Here is a 23,233-nt window from a genome sequence, read left to right on the forward strand (position 1 = left end):
AAAAGGAGGAAGTGGAAGAAGAGGAAGGGGAAGGGGAAGCTGAAGGTTGGCAAGGGGATGGGGAAGGGGAAGAAGGGGAAGAGGAAGGATGGGAAGGGGAGGAAGGGGAAAGGGAAGAATGGGAAGGGAATGGAGGGGAAGGGGAAGGTTAAGGGGAGGAAGGTTAAGGTGAAGAAGGGGAAGTGGAACAAGGGGAAGGGGAGTAAGGTTAAGGGGAAGGAGGGGGCGTGGAAGGATGGATAAGGGAAGCAGAAGAGGAAGAGGAAGAAGGAGAAGGGGAAGGGGAAGGGAACAGGGAAGAAGGGGAAGGGGAACTGGAAGGAAGGGAAAGGGAAGGGGAAGCAGTAGGGGAATAAGAGGAAGGTGAAGGAGGGGAAGGGAAAGGAGGAGAAGGGGAAGAAGGGGAAGGGGAAATGGAGGAAAGGAAAGGGGAGGAATATGAAGGGGAGGAAGATTAAGTGGAGGAAGTTTAAGGGGAGGAAGGGGAAGGGGAACAAGGGGAAGAGGAACAAGGGGAAATCGAGGAAGGTTAAGCAGAAAGAGAGGAAGGGGAAGGAGGGGAAGGGGAAGGAGGGGAAGGGGAAGTGGAAGAAGGTAAGGAGGGGAAGGGGAAGGAGGGGAAGGGCAATGAGGGGAAGCAGAAGGAGGAAAAGAGGAAGGAGGGGAAGGAAAAAGAGGAGAAGGGGAGGAAGAGGACTGGGAAGAAGGGAATTGGGATGGAGGAGAAGGTAAAAAGAGGGAAGGGGAAGAAGAGGAAGGGGAATGGGAAGGGGAAGGGGAAGCTGAAGGTTGGCAAGGGGATGGGGAAGGGGAAGAAGGGGAAGGGGAAGGAGGGGAAGGGGAAGGAGGGGAAGGGGAAGGAGGGGAAGGGGAGGAATGGGAAAGGGAAGAATGGAAAGGGAATGGAGGGGAAGGGGAAGGTTAAGGGGAGGAAGGTTAAGGTGAAGAAGGGGAAGTGGAACAAGGGGAAGGGGAGTAAGGTTAAGAGGAAGGAGGGAGCATGGAAGGATGGATAGGGGAAGCAGAAGGGGAAGGGGAAGAAGGAGAAGGGGAAGGGATAGAAGGGGAAGGGGAAGGGAACAGGGAAGAAGGGGAAGGGGGACTGGAAGGAGGGGAAAGGGAAGGGGAAGAAGGGGAAGGGGAAAGGGAGGAAAGGAAAGGGGAGGAATGTGAAGGGGAGGAAAATTAAGTGGAGGAAGTTTAAGGGGAGGAAGGGGAACAAGGGAAAGAAGAACAAGGGGAAAGCAAGGAAGGTTAAGCAGAAGGAGAGGAAGGGGAAAGAGGGGAAGGGGAAACAGAGGAAGGGGAGGAAGTGGAAGGGGAACAAGGGGAAGGGGAGGAAGGTTAAGGGGAAGGAGGGGAAGGTGAAGCAGGGGAAGGGGAAGGAGGGGAAGGGGAAGCAGTGGAAGGGGAAGGAAGGGAAGTGGAAAAAGGGGAAGTGGAAGGAGAGGAAGGTTAAGGGGAGGAAGGGGAAGGGGAACAAGTGGAAGAGGAGTAAGGTTAAGGGGCAGAAGGGGAAGGAGGAGAACTGGAAGGAGGGGAAGGGGAGAAGGGGAAGGGGAGAAGGGGAAGGGGAGAAGGGGAAGAGAATGGAGGGGAAGGGGAGGAAGGGGGAAGGGGAAGGAGTCGAAGGGGAAGAAGGGGAAAGGGAAGAAGGGGAGGAAGCTTAAGGGGAGGAAGGGGAAGGGAAGGAAGCTTAAGGGGAGAAAAGTTAAGGGTAGGAAGGGGAAGAAGAACGAAGGGAAAGGGAACAAGGGGAATTGGAGGAAGGTTAAGGGGAAAGAGGGGAAAAGGAAGGAGGGGGAGGGGAAGGACAGGAAGGTTAAGGAGTAGAAGGGCAAGGAGAAGGGGAAGGAATGGAAGGGGAAGGAGGGGAAGGGGAAGTAGAGGAAGGAGAGGAAGGGGAAGGAGGGGAAGGGGAAAAGGGGAAGGGGAAGAAGGGGAATGGGAAGAGGAAGGAAGGGAAGGGGAAGGAGAAGGAGGGGAAGGGTAGGAAGGGGCGAGGAGGAAGAGGAAGGGGAGGAAGTGGTCGGGGAGGAAAGGGAGGAAAGGGAATGGGAGGAATGTTAAGGGGAGGAAGGGGAAGGGGAACAAGTGGAAGGGGAGCAAGGGGAAGGGGAGGAATGTTAAAGGGAAGGAGGGAAGTGGAATGAGGGGAAGGGAAAGGAGGGGAAGGGGAGAAAGGGGAACAGGAAAATGGGGAAGGGGAAGGAGGGGAAAGGGAATGGGAAGGGGATGAAGGGGAAGAGGAAGGTGAAGAAGTGGAAGAGGAAGGGGAGGAAGGGTAAGGGGAGGACGGGGAAGGGAATGAAAGTTAAGGGGAGGAAGGAGAAAAGGGAAAGGGAAAAAGGGGACTGGGAAGAAGAGGAAGGGTAAGGGAAGAAGGGGAAGGGGAAGAAGGGACAGGGGAAGAGGAATAATGGTGAAGGGAAGGGGAAGAAAGGGAAGGAGAAGGAGGGTAACAGGAAGGGGATGAAGGGGAACGGGAACTGGAAGGGGAAGAAGGGGAAGAAGGGCCAATGGAAGGGGAAGGGGAAGAAAGTGAAGGGGAAGGAGGAAAAGGGGAAGGAGGAGAAGGGGAGGAAAGGGAAGGGGAGGAAGCATAAGTGAAGGAAGTGGACGGGGAGGAAGAGGAAGGGGAGGAAGGGAAAGAGGAGGAATGTAATTGGGAGGAAGGGGAGGGGGATCAAGGGAAAGGGGAGGAAAGGGAAAGGGTGGAAGTGTAAGAGGAAGGAATTGAAGGGGAAGGAGGGGAAGGATGGGAAGGGGAAGAAGGGGAAGGGAGGAAGGGGAACAGGAAGAAGGGGAAGGGGAATGAGGGGAAAGGGAATGGGAAGGGGAAGAAGGGGATGTGGAGGAAGGGGAAGAGGATGAATGGGAAGGGGAAAAAGTGGCGAGGAGGAAGGAGAAGTGAAGGAAGGTTAAGGGGAAGAAAGTTAAGGGTAGGAAAGGCAAGTAGTACAAGTGGAAGGGGAACAAGGGGAAAGACAGGAAGGTTAAGGGGAAGGAGGGGAAGGTGAAGTAGGGGAAGGGGAAGAAGGGGAAGGGGAGGAAGGGGCTGGGAAGTAGGGAAACTGAAGGGAAGTTAAGGGGATGAAGGTTAAGGGTAGGAAGGGGAAGTGCAACAATGTGAAGGGGAACCAGGGGAAGGGGAGGAAGATTCAGGGGAAGGAGAGGAAGAGGAATGAGGGGAAGGGGAGGAAGGGGCAGAAAGGAAGAGGAAGGGGAAGAGAGGGAAGGGAAAATATGTTACGGGGAGGAAGGTTAATGGGAGGAATGGGAAGAGGAACAAGAGAAAGCGGAGCAAGGGGAAGAGGAGGAAGTTTAAGAGGAAAGAGGGGATGGGGAACAAGTTGAAGGGGAAGGAGGAGAAGGGGAAGGAGGGGAAGCAGAAGGAGGGGAAGGGGAATGAGAGGAAGGGGAAGGAGAGGGGAAGAAGGAGAAGGGGAAGAATAGGAAAGGGAAGGAGGGAAAGGGTAAGAAGTGGAAGGGGAAGGAGGGGAAGAAGGGGAAGGAGGGGAATGGGTAGAAGGGGAAGGGGAAGGAAAGGGGAAGGAGTGGAAAGGGAATGGGCAGAGGAAGGGAAAGTGGAGGAAGGGGAAGGGGATGAAGGGGGAAGAGAAAAGGGGGCAGGGAGGAAGGGGAAGTGAAGGAAGGTTAAGGAGAGGAAAGTTAAGGGTAGGAAGGGAAAGTGGTACAAGGGGAACAAGGGGAAATGGAGGAAGGTTAAGGGGAAGGAGGGGAAGATGATGGAGGGGAAGGTTAAGTAGGGGAAGGGGAAGGAGGGGAAGGGGAAGGAGGGGAAGAGGAAGGAGGGGAAGGAGGGGAAGGGGAGGAAGGGAAGGAAGAGGAAGAAGGGGAAGTGTAGGAAGGGGCGGGGAGGTTGGGGAAGTGAAGGAAAGTTAAGGGGAGGAAGGTTAAAGTTCAGAAGGGGAAGTGCAACAATGGGAAGGGGAACAGGGGAAGGGGAGGAAGGTTAAGGGGAAGGAGGGAAAGGGGAAGGAAGGGAAGGGGAAGGAGAGGAAGGGGAAGGAGGGGAAGAGGAGGAAGAGGAAGGGGAGGAAATTTCTGGGAGGAAGAGGATGGGGGAGGGGGAAGGGGAGGAATGTTAAAGGGAGGAAGGTAATGGGTGGAAGGTTCTCTTAGTTAGGGTTTTACTGCTGTGAACAGACATCATGACCAAGGCTAGTCTTATTAAACAAAACAAAACAAAACAAAACAAAACAAAACAAAACAAAAACAAAAAACATTTAATTAGGGCTGGCTTACAGGTTCAGGTTCAGTCCATTAACATCAAGGTGGGAGCATTGCAGTATCCAAGCAGGCATGAAGCAGGGAGAGCTGAGAGTTCTACATCTTCATCCAAAGACTGCTAATGAAAGACTGACTTCCAGGCAACTAGGGTGAGGATCTTATGCCCATACCCTCAGTGACACACCCATTCTAACCAGGTCACATCTATTCCAACAAGGCCACACCTTCAGTTGGTGCCACTCCCTGGTCCAAGGATATACAAACTATCACAAAGGGGAAGTGTAACAAGGGAAAGGGGAGGAATGGGAAAGGGAGGAAGGTTAAGGGGAAGGAGTTGAAAGGGAAGGAGGGCAAGGGGAGGAGGGGGAAGTGAAGGAAGGTCAAGGCAAGGAAGGTTAAGGGTATGAAGGGGAAGTGGAACAAGGGGAAGGGGAACAAGGAAAAGTGGAGGAAGATTAAGGAGAAGGAGGGGAAGGGGAAGGAGGAGAAGGGGAAGAAGGGGAAAGGGAGGAAAGGGAAAGAAGAGGAAGAAGTGGAAGTGGAAGGGGAAGAAGGGGAAGTGGAAGAGGAATGGGAAGGGGAATAAGGGACAGGGGAAGGGGATATTGGGAAGGGGAAGGGGAAGAAGGGGAAGGAGAAGGAGGAGAAGAGTAAGGGGAAGAAGGGGAAGGGGAAGAAGGGGAAAAGGGAAAAAGGGAAAAAGGGGAAGAAGGAGAAGGGGAAGAAGGAGAAGAAGGAGAAGAAGGAGAAGAAGGGAAAGAAGGGGAAGAAGGGGAAGAAGGGGAAGAAGGGGAAGAAGGGGAAGGAAAGGGAAGGGGAAGGAGGGGAATGGGAAGGAGAGGAAGGGGAGGAAGGGGAAGGGGAGGAATATTAATGGGAGGAAGGGGAGGGGGAACAAGGGAAAGGAGAGGAAAGGGAAGGGGTGGAGTTTAAGAGAAAGGAAGGGAAATGGAAGGAGTTGAAGGGGAAGGAGGGGAAGAGGAATGAGGGGATGAGGAAGGAGGGGAAGGGGAGGAAGGGGAGGGGAAGGAGGGGAAGGGGAAGGAAGGGGATGAAAGGGAAGGGGAGGGAGGGGACCGGGAAGTAGTTGAAGGGAAAGGAGGGGAAGTGGAAGGAGGGGAAGGGGAACGGGAGGAAGGGGAAGGGGAGTAAGCAGAAAGGGAGGAAGGGGAAGAAGGGGAGGAAGGGGTAGAAGGGGAGGAAGGGGAGGAACAGGAGGAAGTGGAGGAACTGGAGGAAGTGGAGGAAGGGGAGGAAGGGGAGGAAGGGGAAGAAGGGGACAAAAGGGAAGAAAGGGAAGAGGGGGAAGAAGGGTAAGAGGACAAGGGGAAGAAAGGGAAGAGGGGGTAGGGGAAGAGTGGAAGGGGAAGGGGGAAGGGGAAGGGGAAGAAGGGGAAGATGGGAAAGAAGGGGAAGAAGGGGAAGTAGGGGCAGTATGGGAAGATGGGGAAGAAGGGGAAGGAGGGGGGAAGGGGAAGGGGAAGAAGGGGAAAGGGAAAGGGAAGAAGTGAAGGGAAGTGAAATCTATTCTAGTGCCATTGCTCCCAAAATGATTTGACTTGTTCTATGTAACAAAGGCCATCTCCTTCCAGGCTTGTATGACTCAAGTTTTTATAGATCATTTATTTGCAGGAGCTGAGGTCATTCTTCTGGTGATGATGGCCTATGACAGTTCTGTGGCATTTGTAAACCTCTACATTATTTATTTGACCATCATGAACCGGCTGGTGTGTGTTCTCATGTTGCTGGGCACATGGATTGGTGGCTTTCTTCACTCATTAAATCAATTTATCTTCATTTATCAGCTTCCTTTCTGTGGCCCAAATATCATTGACAACTTTCTGTGTGACATTTATCCTTTGCTAAAACTAGCTTGCACCAATACTTACCTCATTGGACTTTGTATGATTGCTAATGGAGGGGCAATTTGCAAATGTCACCTTTGTAATTCTTTTGGTTTTCTATGGGGTCATTTTTACACTTCCTTAAGGCACATATTCTGGAAGGGAAGCGCAAAGCTTTGTACACATGTGCATCTCACATTGCTGTGGTCATTTTATTCTTTGTTCCCTGTATCTTGTTTGCAAGGCTACGTCCACATTTCCCATTGATGAGTGTGTGACTGTAGTTTTAGTTTAATCACACCCATGTTGAACCCCTTAATCTACACCTTGAGAAATGCAGAATGAAAAATGCCATGAAAAGACTTTGCAACACTAAAGTCACTTTAGTAGGGGATCTGATCTGCAGGTCATGATAATCATTCCTTTGTGAAAACAATGAATAAGTGCCTTGAAGCATATCCATTTTCATTGTTATCATGTTTTATGTATATTGTTTGTTCTAAACCAATGACCTTAATTAATGTTTAAATGGATTATTATTTATCCTTAAAGAACAAGGCTATTGTACAGATTTAATATCAAACTGATATATTTTTGATGGATTATAATTTTGCCTTTCCACATACTTTCAATTTCTAAATTTATTTTATGAATTTTAAATTGTTTTTCTTGAAAGGTTTTATAATTTTGTTCCAATCATGTATTATAAAAAGTTTAATGAAACTAGTTGACATTTTTACCTCATCTTTTGTGTGTTTCCTATTTCAAAAATAGAAAAACATATTTATGTTTATGTGCTATGGTATATTTCAAAACAAAATATGTTTTTGGAGGATTAGTTTTCTTTAGTACAAAGATCAAATACAAGAAATTTCTAATTTGAGATTCAAAATTATTGTTTATAATATTTAAAGAAATGATTTTTTATCAATATAAGAATGAGTACTTGCAATATTTGTCCTATGACTTTTTATTTAATATTATAATATTTAGCTGGGTCAGTTTTCCTTCAAAGTACATATTTTGTTTTTTTCTATTGCTGAATGTAATTTGCTGTGTATTTGTATATCAATTTTTCTTTATTCATTTCTCTGTTGATAGATGTCTGGGCCAATTACATCTCATAGCTGCTGATTCTGTTATTTAGCCACTTTGAATGATGATGTGATAAATACTCAAGTGCGAAGATGTCTGGCGTATGTTGACTGGCATCATTGCTTCGGGTAAACACACAGGAGTTATATATGTCATGTTAATTCTAGTTACAGATTTTTGAACAGCTTCCACATACTGATTTTAATAGAGCTAGATTAATCTACTTACCTCTCAGCAGTTTAGAAGGGTTCTCTTTTGTCTACATGTGACTCAGCATTTGTTAGCTGTTCTCTTTTTTATTTTTTTTAATTACTTTTATTTTTTTACAGTCCAATCATTACTGCCTCCTGGACCTCACTCCCACAGTATATATATATTCGGTGTGTCTTCTTGTATATTTATAGCCATATTTTTCTTTAAGTTGGGAAGTTTTCTTCTATGATTTTGTTGAAGAATTTTTTCTGGTTCTCTGAAATGAGAATCTTCATTCTCTTCTATTCCTATCATTCTTTGGTTTGATCTTTTCATTGTGTCTTGGATTTCCTGGATGTTTTGGATTAGGAATTTTTTATGCTTTGTAATTTCTTTGACTTTTGTGTCCACATCTCCTAAAGTATCTTCTACCACTGAGATTCTCTCTTATATCTCTTGCATTCTGTTGTTGATGCTTGCATCTATAGTTCCTGACCTCTTTCCTAGGCTTTCCAATTCCAGGTTGCCTTCATTTGCGTTTTTCTTTATTGTTTCCACTTCCATTTTCAGGTCTTGGACTGCCTTGTTCAATTCCTTCACCAATTTGGTTTTGTTTTCCTGCATTTTTTAAAGGGATTTATTTGTTCCCTCTTTAAGGGCTTCTATTGGTTTAATTATAGTTTTCTTTATTTCTTTCAGTGCGTTTCTTATATCCCCCCTCAATGGACTCTATTATCTTCATGAGATAGGATTTTATTTCAGATTTATGGTTTTCAGGTGTGTTGGTCTATTTAGTGCTTGCTATGGTGGGAGAACTGAGTTTCGATGGTGCCAAAGTATATTGGCTTCTGTTGCTTATGGTCTTATGCTTGTCTCAGGATGTCTGGTTATCTCTGGTGTTAACTTGCCTTGGTGTCTCTGTCTGAAGCCTGCCTCCTGTGTCTTTGTGTTGCTGCAAGTCTCCTAGGAGACCTGTGGCCCTGGCTATAGCATATCTGGGAGGTCTTCAGACTGTGGGGGTCTTCAGTGGGACAAACTGAAGATCTACCCTTGGCACAAGGTGCAGGCCAGAAGGGAGGTAGAGTTTGAATGAAAAGGGGATGAGTCTCATGTAGACTGGGCTTCTTACATGTCCCAGATTCTGTTGTTATTTGGAATGTTCCCTTACCTGTTGCCCTGGGTGCTGCCAATCTCTTGGGAGGTCTTCAGACTCTGGTGTCTTCAGAGGGGGCAGACACACTGATGGCCTGCTCTGGAGGAAGGTGCAGGCCGGAAGGGCTTGTTAGTTGTGGTGAGATGAATTTTCAGTGAATTTGTAATTTGTATTTCTCTGTTGGTCGATAATGTTCAACATGATTCCATACATTTATTGGTCATTTCTTTATATTTTGGAATCTATTTAGTTCAGTAAAGCACTGAATGTTTGAGATGATTAACTTCTTGGTATTTAAGATTATTTAGTTACTTATATGTAGCTATTAATTCTACACATCCACCAGATGTTTTGTTGTCAAAGATTTTCATGAATTTAGTAAACACTTTGTTTCTTCTCTAGTTGCTTCCTTTGTTGTGAAGTAACTTTTAAATTCCATATAGTCTTCTTTGTCAATTCAGGCATTATTTTCTGAGTAATAATGGCCCTTCATAGAAAATTCTTGTTGAAAATTTAAAATATTTTTTCATATAGAGTCCTATAATTTTGGATAGCTCATTAAGGCTTTTGATTAATTTGGAATTAGTCTTCATAAAGATTAGGAAGAGGACAATGTTTAGAGGCTTTCTATATACTTTCTATAACTCTTAGACTTTTATTTTCATTTTTAACATTTTTTTTAATAATGAAGCAGTGTCATAAGTGTGGGCAAACTGCCTTGTTTCAACTGTTTGTCTCCATTTCTAATTTTTAGGTGCAAAGATAACAGTTTGACTTTCTGGTTGATTAAGTTTGTTTTTCTCTATTCTTTTAATAAGGTTCAAGTACCATTAATTTACATATGTGAGTCCAGTTTTCCTACTACATTTTGTTGAAGGTGTTGAGTTTTTTCAGTTTTCTGATTTTTTTTTTTTTGGCATCTTTGTCAAAATTTAAGTTGTAGGTGTTTGTGAATAAAAATGTATTCTTGATTTCTTTCTCTACACATTCATTATTGCCATATATTAAAGCAATTGATTCATATATATTGACTCTATCTTGATCCTTTGCTGAAAGTATTTATTATATCTAAGAATTTTCTGATAGATATTTAAGGTCTCATGTATATGATCATATTATTTGTAAATAAAATATTTTGTTTTCATTCCTACATGTATCCTTTTATTGTTCCTTTGGCATTTAAAAAATTCTTACTAAGACATAAAGAGGTATATTAAACGAGATTGTAAGAGTCTCAGGACCAGGACATTGCTGTAAGATGGTACCTTCTATTTATGATTAAGAGCTTCACTTATGAAATCTGAACAGTATTTTTTCCTAAACAAGATGTGTACAATGATTGGCTTTCCACATGGGTGAAGAAACTCTCATAAATTCCCACCTATAAATGTAGGGCTACATGCAGTTAATGCTACTGAGAGACAGAGAGAATGAGTCACATTCTCATGCACATTACACATGCACATTCACACATAAACACACACATAATTACATATATTTAACAATAATAATTGAAGAAGAGGTCATAAATTTGACAAGGAATGGGTGAGCAGAGCATTTGGAAGGGGAGAAGGTAGGTAAAAGTATATAAACATAGTCTTCATGTATAAAATTGTCAAAAGAAAAGCAATATGAAAAATAAATGGAGCAGTTGATCTCATCCTTATTTTTTTGTAGAAATGACTGAGGTTTTACCCTACATATTTAATTATTATTTATAGCCTATTAGTATTAGTATTCCATTGTGTAAATGTACCACATTTTCTGTATCCATTCCTCTATTGAGGTTCATCTAGGTTGTTTCCAGCTTCTGGCTATTATAAATATGGTTGCTATGAACATAGTGGAGCATGTGTCCTTATTATATTGGAACATCTTCTGGGTATATGCCCAGGAGTGGTATAGCTGTGTCCTCAGGTAGTACTATGTCCAATTTTCTGAGAAACAAACAGACTGATTTCCAGAGTGGTTGTACCAGCTTGCAATCCCACCAGCAATGGAGGAATGTTCCTCTTTCTCCATATCCTTATCAGCATATGCTGTCACCTGAGTTTTTGACCTTAGTCATTCTGACTGGTGTGAAGTGGAATCTCAGGGTCGTTTTGATTGGCATTTCTCTAATGATTAAGGATGCTGAACATTCTTTTTAGGTGCTTCTTGGCCATTCGAATTTCCTCAGTTGAGAATTCTCTGTTTCTGTTCCCCATTTTTAATAGGGTTGTTTCATTCTCTGAAGTCTAACTTCTTGAGTTCTTCCTATATATTGAATATTAGCCCTATATTAGACATAGGATTAGTAAAGTTCTTTTCCCAATATGTTGGTTGCCATTTTGTCCTATTGACAGTGTCCTTTGCTTTACAGAAGCTTTGCAATTTTATGAGGTTCCACTTGTCAGATCTTGATCTTAGAGCATAAACTATTGGTGTTCTGTTCAGGAAAATTTCTTCTGTGCCATGTGCTCAAAGCTCTTTCCCACTTTCACTTCTATTAATTTCAGTGTATCTGGTCTTATGTGGAAGTCTTCAATCCATTTAGACTTGAGATTTGGTATAAGTAGATAAGAATGGATCAATTCTCATTCTTCTACATGCTTACCACCAGTTGAACCAGCATCATTTGTTGAAAATGCAATCTTTTTTCCACTGGATGATTTTAGCTCCTTTGTCAGCAATCAAGAACACGTAAGAGTTTGGGTTTATTTCTGGGTCTTCAATTGTATTCCATTGATATACCTGACTACCCCAGTACCAATACCATACAGTTTTTTATCACTCTTGCTCTGTAGTAGAGCTTGAGGTCAGGGATGGTGATTTCCCCCAGATGTTCTTTTATTGTTGACAATAGTTTCTGGTACCCTTTTTGTTGTTGCTATTTGCCGCAGACCCTCTGGGTCCCTGTGTCTGCGTGGAACGGGTCTCTCGGGCAGGTGGGCAAAGCTTCAGAATTGACAAACAGATATACACAGGAGAGGTGTTGAATCTGAATGTAATGTTAGGTCGAGCATCAGACTATTTTATAATACAGAGAATACCAGGGGTTGCAAATTACATCAGGCAAGGTACATTGAAATTTACCAGATATCAAGGGAATGACTGTGAAAGGAATTTCAGAAACTAGATAAATGTTTACAATAGAGATCAGCAGCCCTGCCTAGGATCAGCCTAGTGACAGGCAAGAATTTCACACTTTAGTGTTAATAGCACCAGGGGGTTTTTACTCTTGGCAGGCCTCAAGAATAATGTAGTGTCTCGGACCCCTAAATTCCAAGACCTTGCTAAATCTTATCTTGTCTGGAGAATCTCCATTTATCAGGAGAGTATATCAACTTGTTCTTGGCATGGAATGTAGCCTGTACTAAAGATTTCTATCTCAGTGAGATTCCCAGGCTCTTTCTGCAGACTAGTTGAGCTAATGGCCTCATCTATTGTAATGCTTAATTAGTTACTGAATAGGTTAAACTTCCTTACTGTTATCTGGGGTCTTGGAACACTGGCGGAGGCTTTAATTATGTCAGAATTCAATCTTAAAAGGTACTTATAATAGGGTAATACTAATAAAGAGCACGTGGATCCATACACTAGACTAATGCAGGAGTGGAAAATTAATTTATGGTTTAGAGAGGACGCCAGACTCCAGGAGGGAGTTTCCGTGAAACTTTTCCTCATGAGCAGCTTTTAGGCATCCCTGCCTGACAGGCTGACTCAACCGGAGTGCTGTGGCAGTTATTCCAATTGCATTTGAGAATTATTCTTTCTAACTCTACGAAGAATTGAGTTGGAATTGTAGTTAGTTCTTGTAGTAAGCCAACTTGCTATTGATGAATCTTTATGTGTTTTTCAATGCTTCATTAAGCACTTTTATATTTATCACGCATTATATAATTATCAGGAACTTGGCTTATACTTTTATGTTGGGTTTTCATTAGGATTTGTTTCCAAAATAATACTGATGTCATAAAGTGATTTTAGTAGTGCTCCTGAGATTTATTCCAAATAGGATGGTCTGGGAGTTAGTTCCTCACTAAATGTATGAAAGAATATGAATATCAACACTGGACATAAATATACTGATTAAATCCCACAGAACAATAGTAGTAACTGCAGTATCTCACTCTCAGCTTAGACAACTAGTGCACACAAACCCAAATAAACATGAAAAATGAATTATATAATAGATTAGATGAATTTAACTCACATCTATAAATTATTCAAACCAAATACTGTTAACCATATATTTTTCCTAGCACTCCTTGGAACATTCTCTAAGCAAATGATATCTTAAGACACATTTTTCTTAAACATAAGAATACTGAAATATTTCCTTAAATTTTATTCAATGACAGTGGAATACAATTAGAACAAACAGTTAAACCTAGAATACATATATAAAAACCAAAAAATTTGAAGAAGATATTATTGTATTGAATAGCTTACTGAAGAAATTATGAACAAAACTAAAAATTCCTACAGTTTCCCTATAGTAAATACACAATATGTGATGGTCCAGACTATTAAGTTTGAATAAGATATTTGAGTCCATTATGCCTAAAGAATTTCCTAATGTAGTACTTTGGTGAAGCTATGTTCATGTGAGATTTTTCTCTATGTTCATTCCATTTTTCACCATTATTTACATATTACTCTACAGCCCCAAAAGTAATTACACGCAAATCTACCATCAATGTTTTCTTTGAAACCAAGCTCATAAAGTTTTGGAAATTTCATGCTTACTTCTCAGTACTTATAACATCATGAGCTGAAATACAGTCTGGTTTCCTTCTTACTGTAGGTTTGTATGGGCATATAATACATGTATGTTCTTTATTTTGAAGTGCTAAAATATAGCTCATAGGTGGATAGAGTAGAGATTGAGCATTCTGACTATCATATTTGAATTCCAGACCATACATGCCTCAATTAAGAAAAATGCCTCAATAAAATTGATCTATAGGCAAGACTTTCGAGCATTTTCTTGATAAGTAATTTATAAGAAATTGCACAGTCCATTGTAGGTAGTGCCATCCTTGGAATGGTGATCCTTCATTCCATAAGAAAGCTGGTTGTGCATGCAATGAGAAGTACATCAGTAACCACCTATCTTTCATGGGTTTGTCATCAGTTGCTGCTTCCAGGTTCTTGCACTGCTTGAGTTACTGCCCTGCCTTCCTTCAGTAAAAAGTTTTAATTTTGGAAATAAAAATTAGTACTTGTATATGTTGCCATTCTTCCTTTATTTCTAGAGAACCATAACTTTTCTTTTCTTTTCTTTTCTTTTCTTTTCTTTTCTTTTCTTTTCTTTTCTTTTCTCTTCTCTTCTCTTCTCTTCTCTTCTCTTCTCTTCTCTTCTCTTCTCTTCTCTTCTCTTCTCTTCTCTTCTCTTCTCTTCTTTCTCTCTCTCTCTCTCTCTCTCTCTCTCTCTCTTTCTTAGATATTTTCTTTATATACATTTAAAATGCTATCCTGAAAGTTCCCTATACTCTCCCTCTGCCCTGCTTCCCTACCCACCCACTCCCACTTCTTGGCTCTGGCATTCCCCTATAGTGGGCCCTCTCTTCCCTGTGATGGCTGAGTAGGCCATCTTCTGCTACATATGCAGCTAGAGATATGAGCTCTGGGGGTACTGGTTAGTTCATATTGTTGTTCCACCTATAAGGTTGCAGATTCCTTCAGCTCCTTGGGTGCTTTCTCTAGCTTCTCTATTGGGGGCCCTGTGTTGCATATTATAGATGACTGTGAGCATCCACTTCTGTATTTTCCAGGCACTGGCATAGCCTCATATGAGACAGCTATAACAGGGTCCCTTCAGCAAAATATTTCTGGCATATGCAATAGTGTCTGGGTTTGGTGGCTGATTATGGGATGGATCCCCAGATGGGATAGTCTCTGGATAGTTCATCCTTTCGTCTTAGCTCCAAACTTTGTAACTCCTTTCAAGGGTATTTTGTTCCCTATTCTAAGGAGGAATGAAGTATCCACCCATTGGTCTTCCCTCTTCTTGATTTTCTGTGTTTTGCAAATTGTATCTTGGGTGTTCTATGTTTCTGGGCTAATATGCACTTATCAGTGAGTGCATATCTAATGACTTCTTTTGTGATTGTGTTACCTCACTAAGGATGATATCCTCCAGATACATCCATTTGTCCAAGAATTTCATAAATCCATTATTTTTAATAGCTGAGTAGTACTCCATTGTGTAAATGTATCACATTTTCTGTATCCATTCTTCTGTTGAGGGACATCTGGGTTCTTTCCAGCATCTGGCTATTATAAATAAGGCTGCTATCAACATAGTGGAGCATGTGTTCTTATTACCAGTTGGAACTTCTTCTGGGTATTGCTGGTATATACCCAGGAGAAGTATTGCTGGATCTTCCGGTAGTATTATGTCCAATTTTCTAAGGAACCACAAGACTGACATCCAGAGTAGTTGTACAAGCTTGCAATCCCACCAGCAGTGGAGAAACTGCATGGTACGGGTACAGTGACAGACAGGTAGATCAATGGAATAGAATTGAAGATACAGAAATGAATCCATACTCCTATGGTCACTTGATCTCTGACAAGGGAGCTAAAACCATCCAGTGGGAAAAAAGACAGCATTTTCCACAAATGGTGCTGGCACAACTGGCGGTTATCATGCAGAAGAATGTGAATTGATCCATTCTTATCTCCTTGTACAAAGTTCAAGTCTAAGTGGCTCAAAGACCTCCACATAAGAACAGAGACACCGAAATTAATGGAGGAGAAAGTAGGGAAAAGCCTCGAAGATACGGACACAGGGGAAAAATTCCTAAACAGAACAGCAATGGCTTGTGCTGTATGATCAAGAATTGACAAATTGGACCTCATAAAATTGCAAAGCTTCTGTAAGGTAAATGACACCGTCAATAAGACAAAAAGGCCACCAACAGATTGGAAAAGGATTTTTACAAATCCTAAATCTGATAGGGGACTAATATCAAATTTATACAAAGAGCTCAAGAAGCTGGACTCCAGAAATTCAAATAACCCCATTAAAAATGGGGTTCAGAGCTAAACAAAGAATTCTCAACTGAGGAATACCGAATGTCTGAGAAGCACCTGAAAAAATGTTCAACATCCTTAATCATCAGGGAAATGCAAATAAAAACAACCTTGAGATTCCATCTCACACCAGTCAGGATGGGTAAGATAAAAAATTCAGGTGACAGCAGATGCCGGCGAGGATGTGGAGAAAGAGGAACACTCCTTTCTTTTCTTTTCATTTCTTTTTCTTTTCTTTCTTTCTCTTTTCCTTCTACATCAAACCTTTCTACATTGTCTTGCATGTATTATCATCTACAAAAATTATTTTTGAAAATGACATCTTAAGTGCTGTTTAATTGGATTCCTGTACTCATAATTTTCAAAATCTCAGCTTATTTCCATTGGTTTTGGTTGGCTGTCTTAACTACATCTTTTCTCTTTCCCCCATTTTTTATTATATGTTTCCTTTATTTACATTTCAAATGTTATCCCCTTTCCTACTTTCCCCTCCAAAAATCCCCTATCCTCTCCCTCCTCCCCCTGCTCCCCAACCCACCCACTCATCCTTCCTGGCCCAGGCATTTCCCTATACAGGGGCATAGAACCTTCACAGGACCAAGGGCCTCTCCTCCTATTGATGACTGACTAGGCCATCCTTAGCTACATATTCAGCTAGAGCCATAAGTCTCTCCATGTGTTTTCTTTGATTGGTGATTTAGTCCCAGGAAGCTCTGGGGTTATTGGTTAGTTCATATTGTTTTTCCTCCTAGGGGCTGCAAACCCCTTCAGCTCCTTTGGTACTTTCTCTAGTTCCTGCATTGGAGACCCTGTCCTCTGTCTAATGGTTGGATGTGAGCATCCACTTCTGTATTAGTCAGACACCTGTAGAGCCTCTCAGGAGACAGCTATATTAGTCTCCTGTCAGCAAGCTCTTGTTGTAACCTTCAATAGTGTCTGAGTTTGATGGTTGTTTATGGGATGGATCAAAAACTCAGGTGATAGCAGATGCTGGAGATGATGTGGAGAAAGAGGAACACTCCTCCATTGCTGATGGGAATACAAGCTGGTGCACCACTCTAGAAATCAGTTTGGCAGTCCCTCAGAAAATTGGACATAGTTCTACTGGAAGATCCAGCAATACCACTCTCCTGGGCATATACCCACAAGATGCTCCAACCTATAATAAGGACACATGTTCCACTATCTTCATAGAAGGCTTATTTATAATAGAAGAAGCTGGAAAGAACCCAGTAGTCCCTCAATAGAAAAATAGATACAGAAAATGTGGTACATTTACACAATGTAGTACTACTCAGCTATCAAAAACAATGAATTCCTGAAATTCTTAGACAAATGGATGGATCTGAAGAATATCATCCTAAGTGAGGTAACCTATTCCCAAAAGAATGCACATGATGTGCACTCACTTAAAAGTGGATATTCGCCTAGAAGCTCAGAATACCCAAGATACAATTTGCAAAACACATGAAACTCAAGAAGAAGGAAGACCAAAGAGTGGACACTTTGATCCTTCTGAGAAGGGGGAACAAAGTACCCATGGAAGGAGTTACAAAGACAAATTTCAGAGCAAAGACTGAAGGCATGACCATTAACTATATCTTTATACCCTATGGTGGACAACTCTATTTATTCATTTCATTTGAAAGACATGGAGTGATCAATGCTGAATTGAACAGAAAACTCTTCCTGCTGCAACTTTTCATAATCTGGGAATGGTATACACGTTTTTTGAAAGATATGTAATGCAGGACTCTGAGTGACAAACTACTAACCTAGTTATGATATGTCCACCGATAAAATAATGACAAGACTATGGGACTGTTTTCTTGATTAGGTTTGAAGACTCTTCCGTAGGAGACAATTTATTCCTGATGCAGTAAACCTTGTCAAAACTCATTGCTAGGGAAATTGTGGCTCCTAAATGATTAACCATAGTATGTTTCTCAATGCATGCTATTCTAGACAGTTTCATGACAACTTAACACAAGACAAACTCATTTAAGTGGATGGAACCTCAATTAAGAAAATGCTTCCATAAGATTGATCTGTAGGCAAATAAGTCTGTAGGACATTTTTTTATTAATAATTTATAAGAAATGGCACAGTCCATTGTGGGTAGTGCCATCCCTGGGATGGTGGTCCTTCATTCCATAAGAAAGCTGGTTGAGCATGCCATGAGAAATATGTCAATGACCACCCATCATGCATGACTTTGTCATTAGCTCTTACCTCCAGGTTCTTACACTATTTGAGTTACTGCACTGACTTTCCTCAGTGATAGACTGTTGTGCAGTAGTATAAGCTGAACAAAACTCTTTCCTCCCCACATTACTTTGGTCATGGTGTTTCATCATAGCAATAGTAGCTGTAATACAGAAGTGTTGCCAGACTGCCTTCTAATATTTATGTCCATATTCATTGATTAATGCTACTTAGAGCCTTGATTGGAGAAGCTTTCTATTATTGCAAGTAGCTGTTAGTTAAAAGAATTATAACAAGTCAAAGTCCTTGGAATAAGATACAGTGAATGCTCAGTAAGAGATGGGTCTTCTATATCAATATCATCCTACAAGTATCAAGGCACATCATGGAAGATTGCACAAAGAGAATGTGAGTCTCTGAGGATGGAGAGGAATTCTGTGACTTAACATGGTATATCACATTAAATTACTGAATATGAGAATCCATAGAAGTTATGCTTATTTTAATAAAATGTGCATAATATTAAACCAATGATAATGTGGAAAATAGAGTTAATTTTAGCTGAATCTCTTCATCTATGAGTAAAATCTTGTAACAGATCTCCATCTACTTTGGAATGTCAAATAGTGCTTTGTATAGTAATTGTTATGGTGGCTACATGATTGATATTTCATGAGTACAGCTGTGTTAATGAGAAGGCTCTATCTTGAAGCAGACATTCTGGTTATTTGTTTCTTACAATCTTATTCTACAGAGCCCTTGAAATCTTAGCTGAAGAAAAGAGTGAAATAAATGAAATAAAAGGATACAATTAAGAAATGATGCAGAATCTTTTCAGAAATCGTGTTTCTTTACCTCAGACCATGAAGACTTTCTGAGAAAATTCTTAGATATGATAAGTAATTTCAAGAGAGGAGCAGATATAAAGTCAATATGTCATACAGTAGAAAGAGAGATGTCATCATAGAGGTTGGAGGAGGGATTGAGAGTTGAATATCATAAAGATGCATTATATAGATGTGTGAAATTTAGAGAAAATAAATTAAGTTTAAAAAACATGAATCTGAAATCATGACACTTGGCTCTTAGAATTAGAGTGACTATTCTTGAGTATATTGCTGGTAACACTCTATCTCCTTTGGTTTTTAACACTTTTGTTGTGGGTTTCTTCTAGCTTCTGTCACTTTCTTGTCTAGGTAATGTTCATTTCTGTGGCAGGATTTTTTTTTGTCTGATTACATTAAAATATTAGTGCAGCAGGAGGCCTTTGATTAAGTGGGGGTGGAGTGAAGTGTTTCAGGGACAGAGAGCGACTCAGAGGAAAGGGAAAGCCAAGATGGAGGCAATTGGATAGGAAGAAGATCCTGATCCTGTGTGGTTTGAAATAGTCACAGGTAGCTATGATATCATGAAGGATAGAATAATTCGGATAAGTTATCTAATCTAGGCAGACATCTTTTATCATTCTCAATTGGTTCTGAAATTATTGTATTGGCATCTTGTGAATTGAGAATTTATGGGTATATATATCTGACTTGTTAATTATAAGCTTCTAGAGTTTTGTTTCTACTGAGTTGCTGTGTTTTGTGGCAGCTGACCGTGGCGTAGATAGTCATTGCGTGGGTCTGGTGTGGCTGCGAAGGGAACTTGGGAGCTCTGTACAGCCAGAAAATTGGCAGGCAGAGAATAGCTAGATGAGGCATGGGAACTTGGTGGTGTTTTTTAAAATATTTCCCACAACACTTTTCTATAAAGGTAATTAAAATTCTACAAATAACCTCAGTGTCTTTGATGTACTAAATCAATTATTAATGTGTATTGTATACTTGATTTGTTGTATTTTATAGGTTTTAGAGTATATATAAACAGATTTAAATTTATGGAGTTGAGCTTCCATGTCATTTAAATGACTTGTGATGATTAAGGGTCAAAAGTTTTTGAATTTATATTATTGTATCACATTTCAATAAAATTGGATTGGACATGTGAGTATTATCTCATCTAAACTGTATTAAAACTTTTAATAAGTTGATATGCAATGGTTTGTTATCTATCTATCTATCTATCTATCTATCTATCTATCCATCTATCCATCCATCTATCTATCTATCTATCTATCTATCTATCTATCTATCTATCTATCTATCTATCTATAATCTATCTATCTATCTATCTATCTGTATATCATATATGTCCTATAGTAAGCCTTGAACTTTTTTTATCATGTCAGTGCATTCTAGATTGAAATTTTCAATTCCATGTTGATTGAGAATTTGGTTCTTATACAACTTAACATTTTTGGTTTTGATGGATAATTTGTATTTATCATTAGGTTTCTAATTTATTCCACTTGATTTTGCTGATTATTATTCCCAGGTACTTTTCTGAACATACAAACTGCATTGGAAGGAGTATGTAGAAGACACCAGTTCTCTGGGGCATGGATCCTTGGATAATTTCATTTGGAGGAAGTGCTTTGGGGAGTGCTCAAACAATTCAGTGAAATATTTTGAGGTTCATCATTAAGATCATCTTCCTTGTTGAAGCATTCTCTTTGGGAATTAATGTTGCTTCACGATATAAACTAAAACCCATTACTTACTAGACACAAATTACATTGGTGTAGACACGTAAATGCTACAGGAATGCAAAAAAGTCGAGTTTTAAGATTATTAAGTATTATGCATATTTGACTAAATATATTATAAAGGTCTTATTTTTAAGTAAATGAGTGTTAATTTGCTTTTTCTCGACAAATTCTCAACAAGACTTCTTACATGAGATGGCACAACAAATAATTCAACTTTACTTTTGAAGTCAAATATAGGTAAATCCACAATTTAAACTAAAATGCATTTAAATGGAAAGAATTTAGTTATATTTAATGCAAGTGAAAGGAGCTGTATATCTGTGTAAGATTTAAAGTCTCAGTAACTATGTATGTTCTCATCCTGTTCTTGCTAGTATAACTGGATTGATATAGTCACCATATAATCTTACCTTCATCAAACTAAAGTATGATTTTCAGGGATCAAAGGTAATATTTTAGATATCTAGGCTTGAAACAAGTGGCCAGAGAAGAAATAGAACACCTAGCTAACCTATTTATGGGAAATTACCACTTATTTTGAAAAAGTTGTACCACACTTAAATATGCCCTTAAGTTACATCCAAGATTTTCAGGGCCAATTTTATAGAGAAGTGCTAGAAAAATATAATTGCAATAACATCTTCAAATTTTTGTTATGTTTTGAAATATGTTCTAAGATAGAGAAAACCTATGGTAAAGCATAACAAATTCCATGGCATGCATATATTTCATAGTAATATTTCATATTTTAGGCTATATATTTTTATTGGATACCATAACACATTGCAAAGAATTGTCACTGTACATTGGTATTTTAAAATGCCTAGATGCTCTGTAGATGTTTCATTATTTTTGATTTTGGTAAAATATATCCAGACTGTCATGTAGCCATCGCTGTTATACTTTGTGAAAATGCACGCATTTTAAAATCATTTCTAGTACGGTTTTCACGGATAGAGTAAATTTGTATTTATCTTTTTCTCATTTATATCTCTAAGGAAGTTTGACATTCAGTTAATTTAAGATGAGCATTTAATGAACAATCAAACTGTTCTTGAAACAACTGCTGTTATTTATGTAGTTAGACAGCTCATACTGTATAATCAGAAAGGCTATATATCTAAACATTGGCACAAAATTTTCTGACTTATAGTAGGGATATTATTTCATATAAGTATGCAAACATAGTCTTAACATAATGTTATGCTTTCACTCTATTCTTTTACAGATGAAACACCCAAGTATCTACCAGAAAGAACCCTGAACATTCACTATTATTGTTGTATAAAGGAGTTTTTGAAAATGAGTCAGACAACAGGGGAAGAAATTTAAACTATCTGATTGACCAAGCATGGGAGAATTGGTGAGAAAATTACCACATTATAGCACAAAAATTGGAATAATTTCAAAATCAACTGCTCTGTCTGCAGGCTCTGACATCTAAGTGAGTTCAGCACACTCAGAAGAGCATATGGAAAAGAGGAACAATGTAACTGAATTTATCCTCCTGGGCCTCACTCAGAATCCAGAAGGCCAAAAGGTTCTGTTTGTCACATTCTTGCTCATCTACATTGTGACAGTAATGGGCAATCTGCTCATCATGGTGACCATCATGGCTAGCCAGTCCCTCGGCTCTCCTATGTACTTCTTTCTGGCTTATTTGTCATTTATAGATACTGTCTATTCTACTGCCATTGCTCCCAAAATGATTATTGACTTGCTCTATGAAACAAAGACCATCTCCTTCCGGGCTTGTATGACTCAAGTTTTTATAGATCACTTATTTGCTGGAGCTGAGGTCATTCTTCTGGTGGTGATGGCCTATGACCGTTATGTGGCCATCTGTAAACCTCTTCATTATTTGACCATCATGAACCGGCGGGTGTGTGTTCTCATGCTGCTGGGGGCCTGGATTGGTGGCTTTCTTCACTCATTAATTCAATTTATCTTCATTTATCAGCTTCCTTTCTGTGGCCCAAATATCATTGATAGCTTTGTATGCGATATGTATCCTCTGCTAAAACTAGCTTGCACCAATACCTACCTTATAGGGCTTTGTATGATTGCTAATGGAGGAGCAATTTGTACCGTCACCTTTTTAATTCTCTTAGTTTCTTATGGAGTCATTTTACACTCCCTTAAGGCACATAGTCTGGAAGGGAAGCGCAAAGCTTTGTACACATGTGCGTCCCACATTACTGTGGTTGTTTTATTCTTTGTTCCATGCATCTTTCTATATGCAAGGCCTACATCCACATTTCCAATTGATAAGTCTGTGACTGTTGTCTTAACTTTCATAACTCCGATGCTGAACCCCTTAATCTACACCTTGAGGAATGCAGAAATGAAAAATGCTATGAAGAGACTTTGGAGCAAAAAATCTAGCTCCATTGTAAGTGGGCTATATCACTCTTAAAAAAGGAAACTCGGGATATTTATTATTTTACAGAGAGAACAATTTTATCGGTGACATTTATCTTTCTTATTATTGATCTCTTTTGCCTATTTAGACATTTATTAAAAACAGGCATTATAATTAACGTTTAATGAGATAATATTCACTCTTCAGAGAATAAGTTTGCAAAAGCTTAGCACTTAATAAATGTAGTCAGTCATCCTAACTTAAGATTTATTTTAATTCCCAATTTATAAATGATTCCCTCAGTGTAGTTAGCAATATTAACACTTCTAGATGCCCATCTAATTTATGTAATCATAAGCAACATTCTCAGAAATTCAAAACATATTGAATATAATCCATGCATAAGATGTTGTTCATTCCATGGTGGAGAAAGTAAAAATAGTACAGATAATTGATTCCTGTGTGATAGGAGTCCAACATGGACAATTAGAAAGTTCATAATTATTAGAAATAGA

The 23,233-nt window shown here is 40.2% G+C and overlaps 1 protein-coding gene and 1 pseudogene across 1 annotated transcript; both read left to right on the forward strand.

The window, feature by feature from the left end:
- Nucleotides 1–5,689: 5,689 nt before the first annotated feature.
- LOC110306606 (olfactory receptor 4A15-like) lies at nt 5,690–6,511 on the forward strand (annotated as a pseudogene).
- A 15,316-nt stretch (nt 6,512–21,827) lies between these two features.
- On the forward strand, nt 21,828–22,772 carry LOC110311935 (olfactory receptor 4A15). The gene has a single exon (XM_021185520.2). The coding sequence runs from the start codon at nt 21,828–21,830 to the stop codon at nt 22,770–22,772; it is 945 nt and encodes a 314-aa protein (XP_021041179.1).
- Nucleotides 22,773–23,233: the final 461 nt, after the last annotated feature.

This window comes from Mus caroli, unplaced genomic scaffold (assembly GCF_978045245.1).
Source record: "Mus caroli unplaced genomic scaffold, Mus_caroli_1 scaffold_2, whole genome shotgun sequence".
NCBI classification, from domain to species: Eukaryota; Metazoa; Chordata; class Mammalia; order Rodentia; family Muridae; genus Mus; species Mus caroli.

Coding starts and splice junctions, on each gene's coding strand:
- LOC110311935 (XM_021185520.2), top strand. CDS start 21,828: ATGGAAAAGAGGAACAATGTAACTGAATTTATCCTCCTGGGCCTCACT.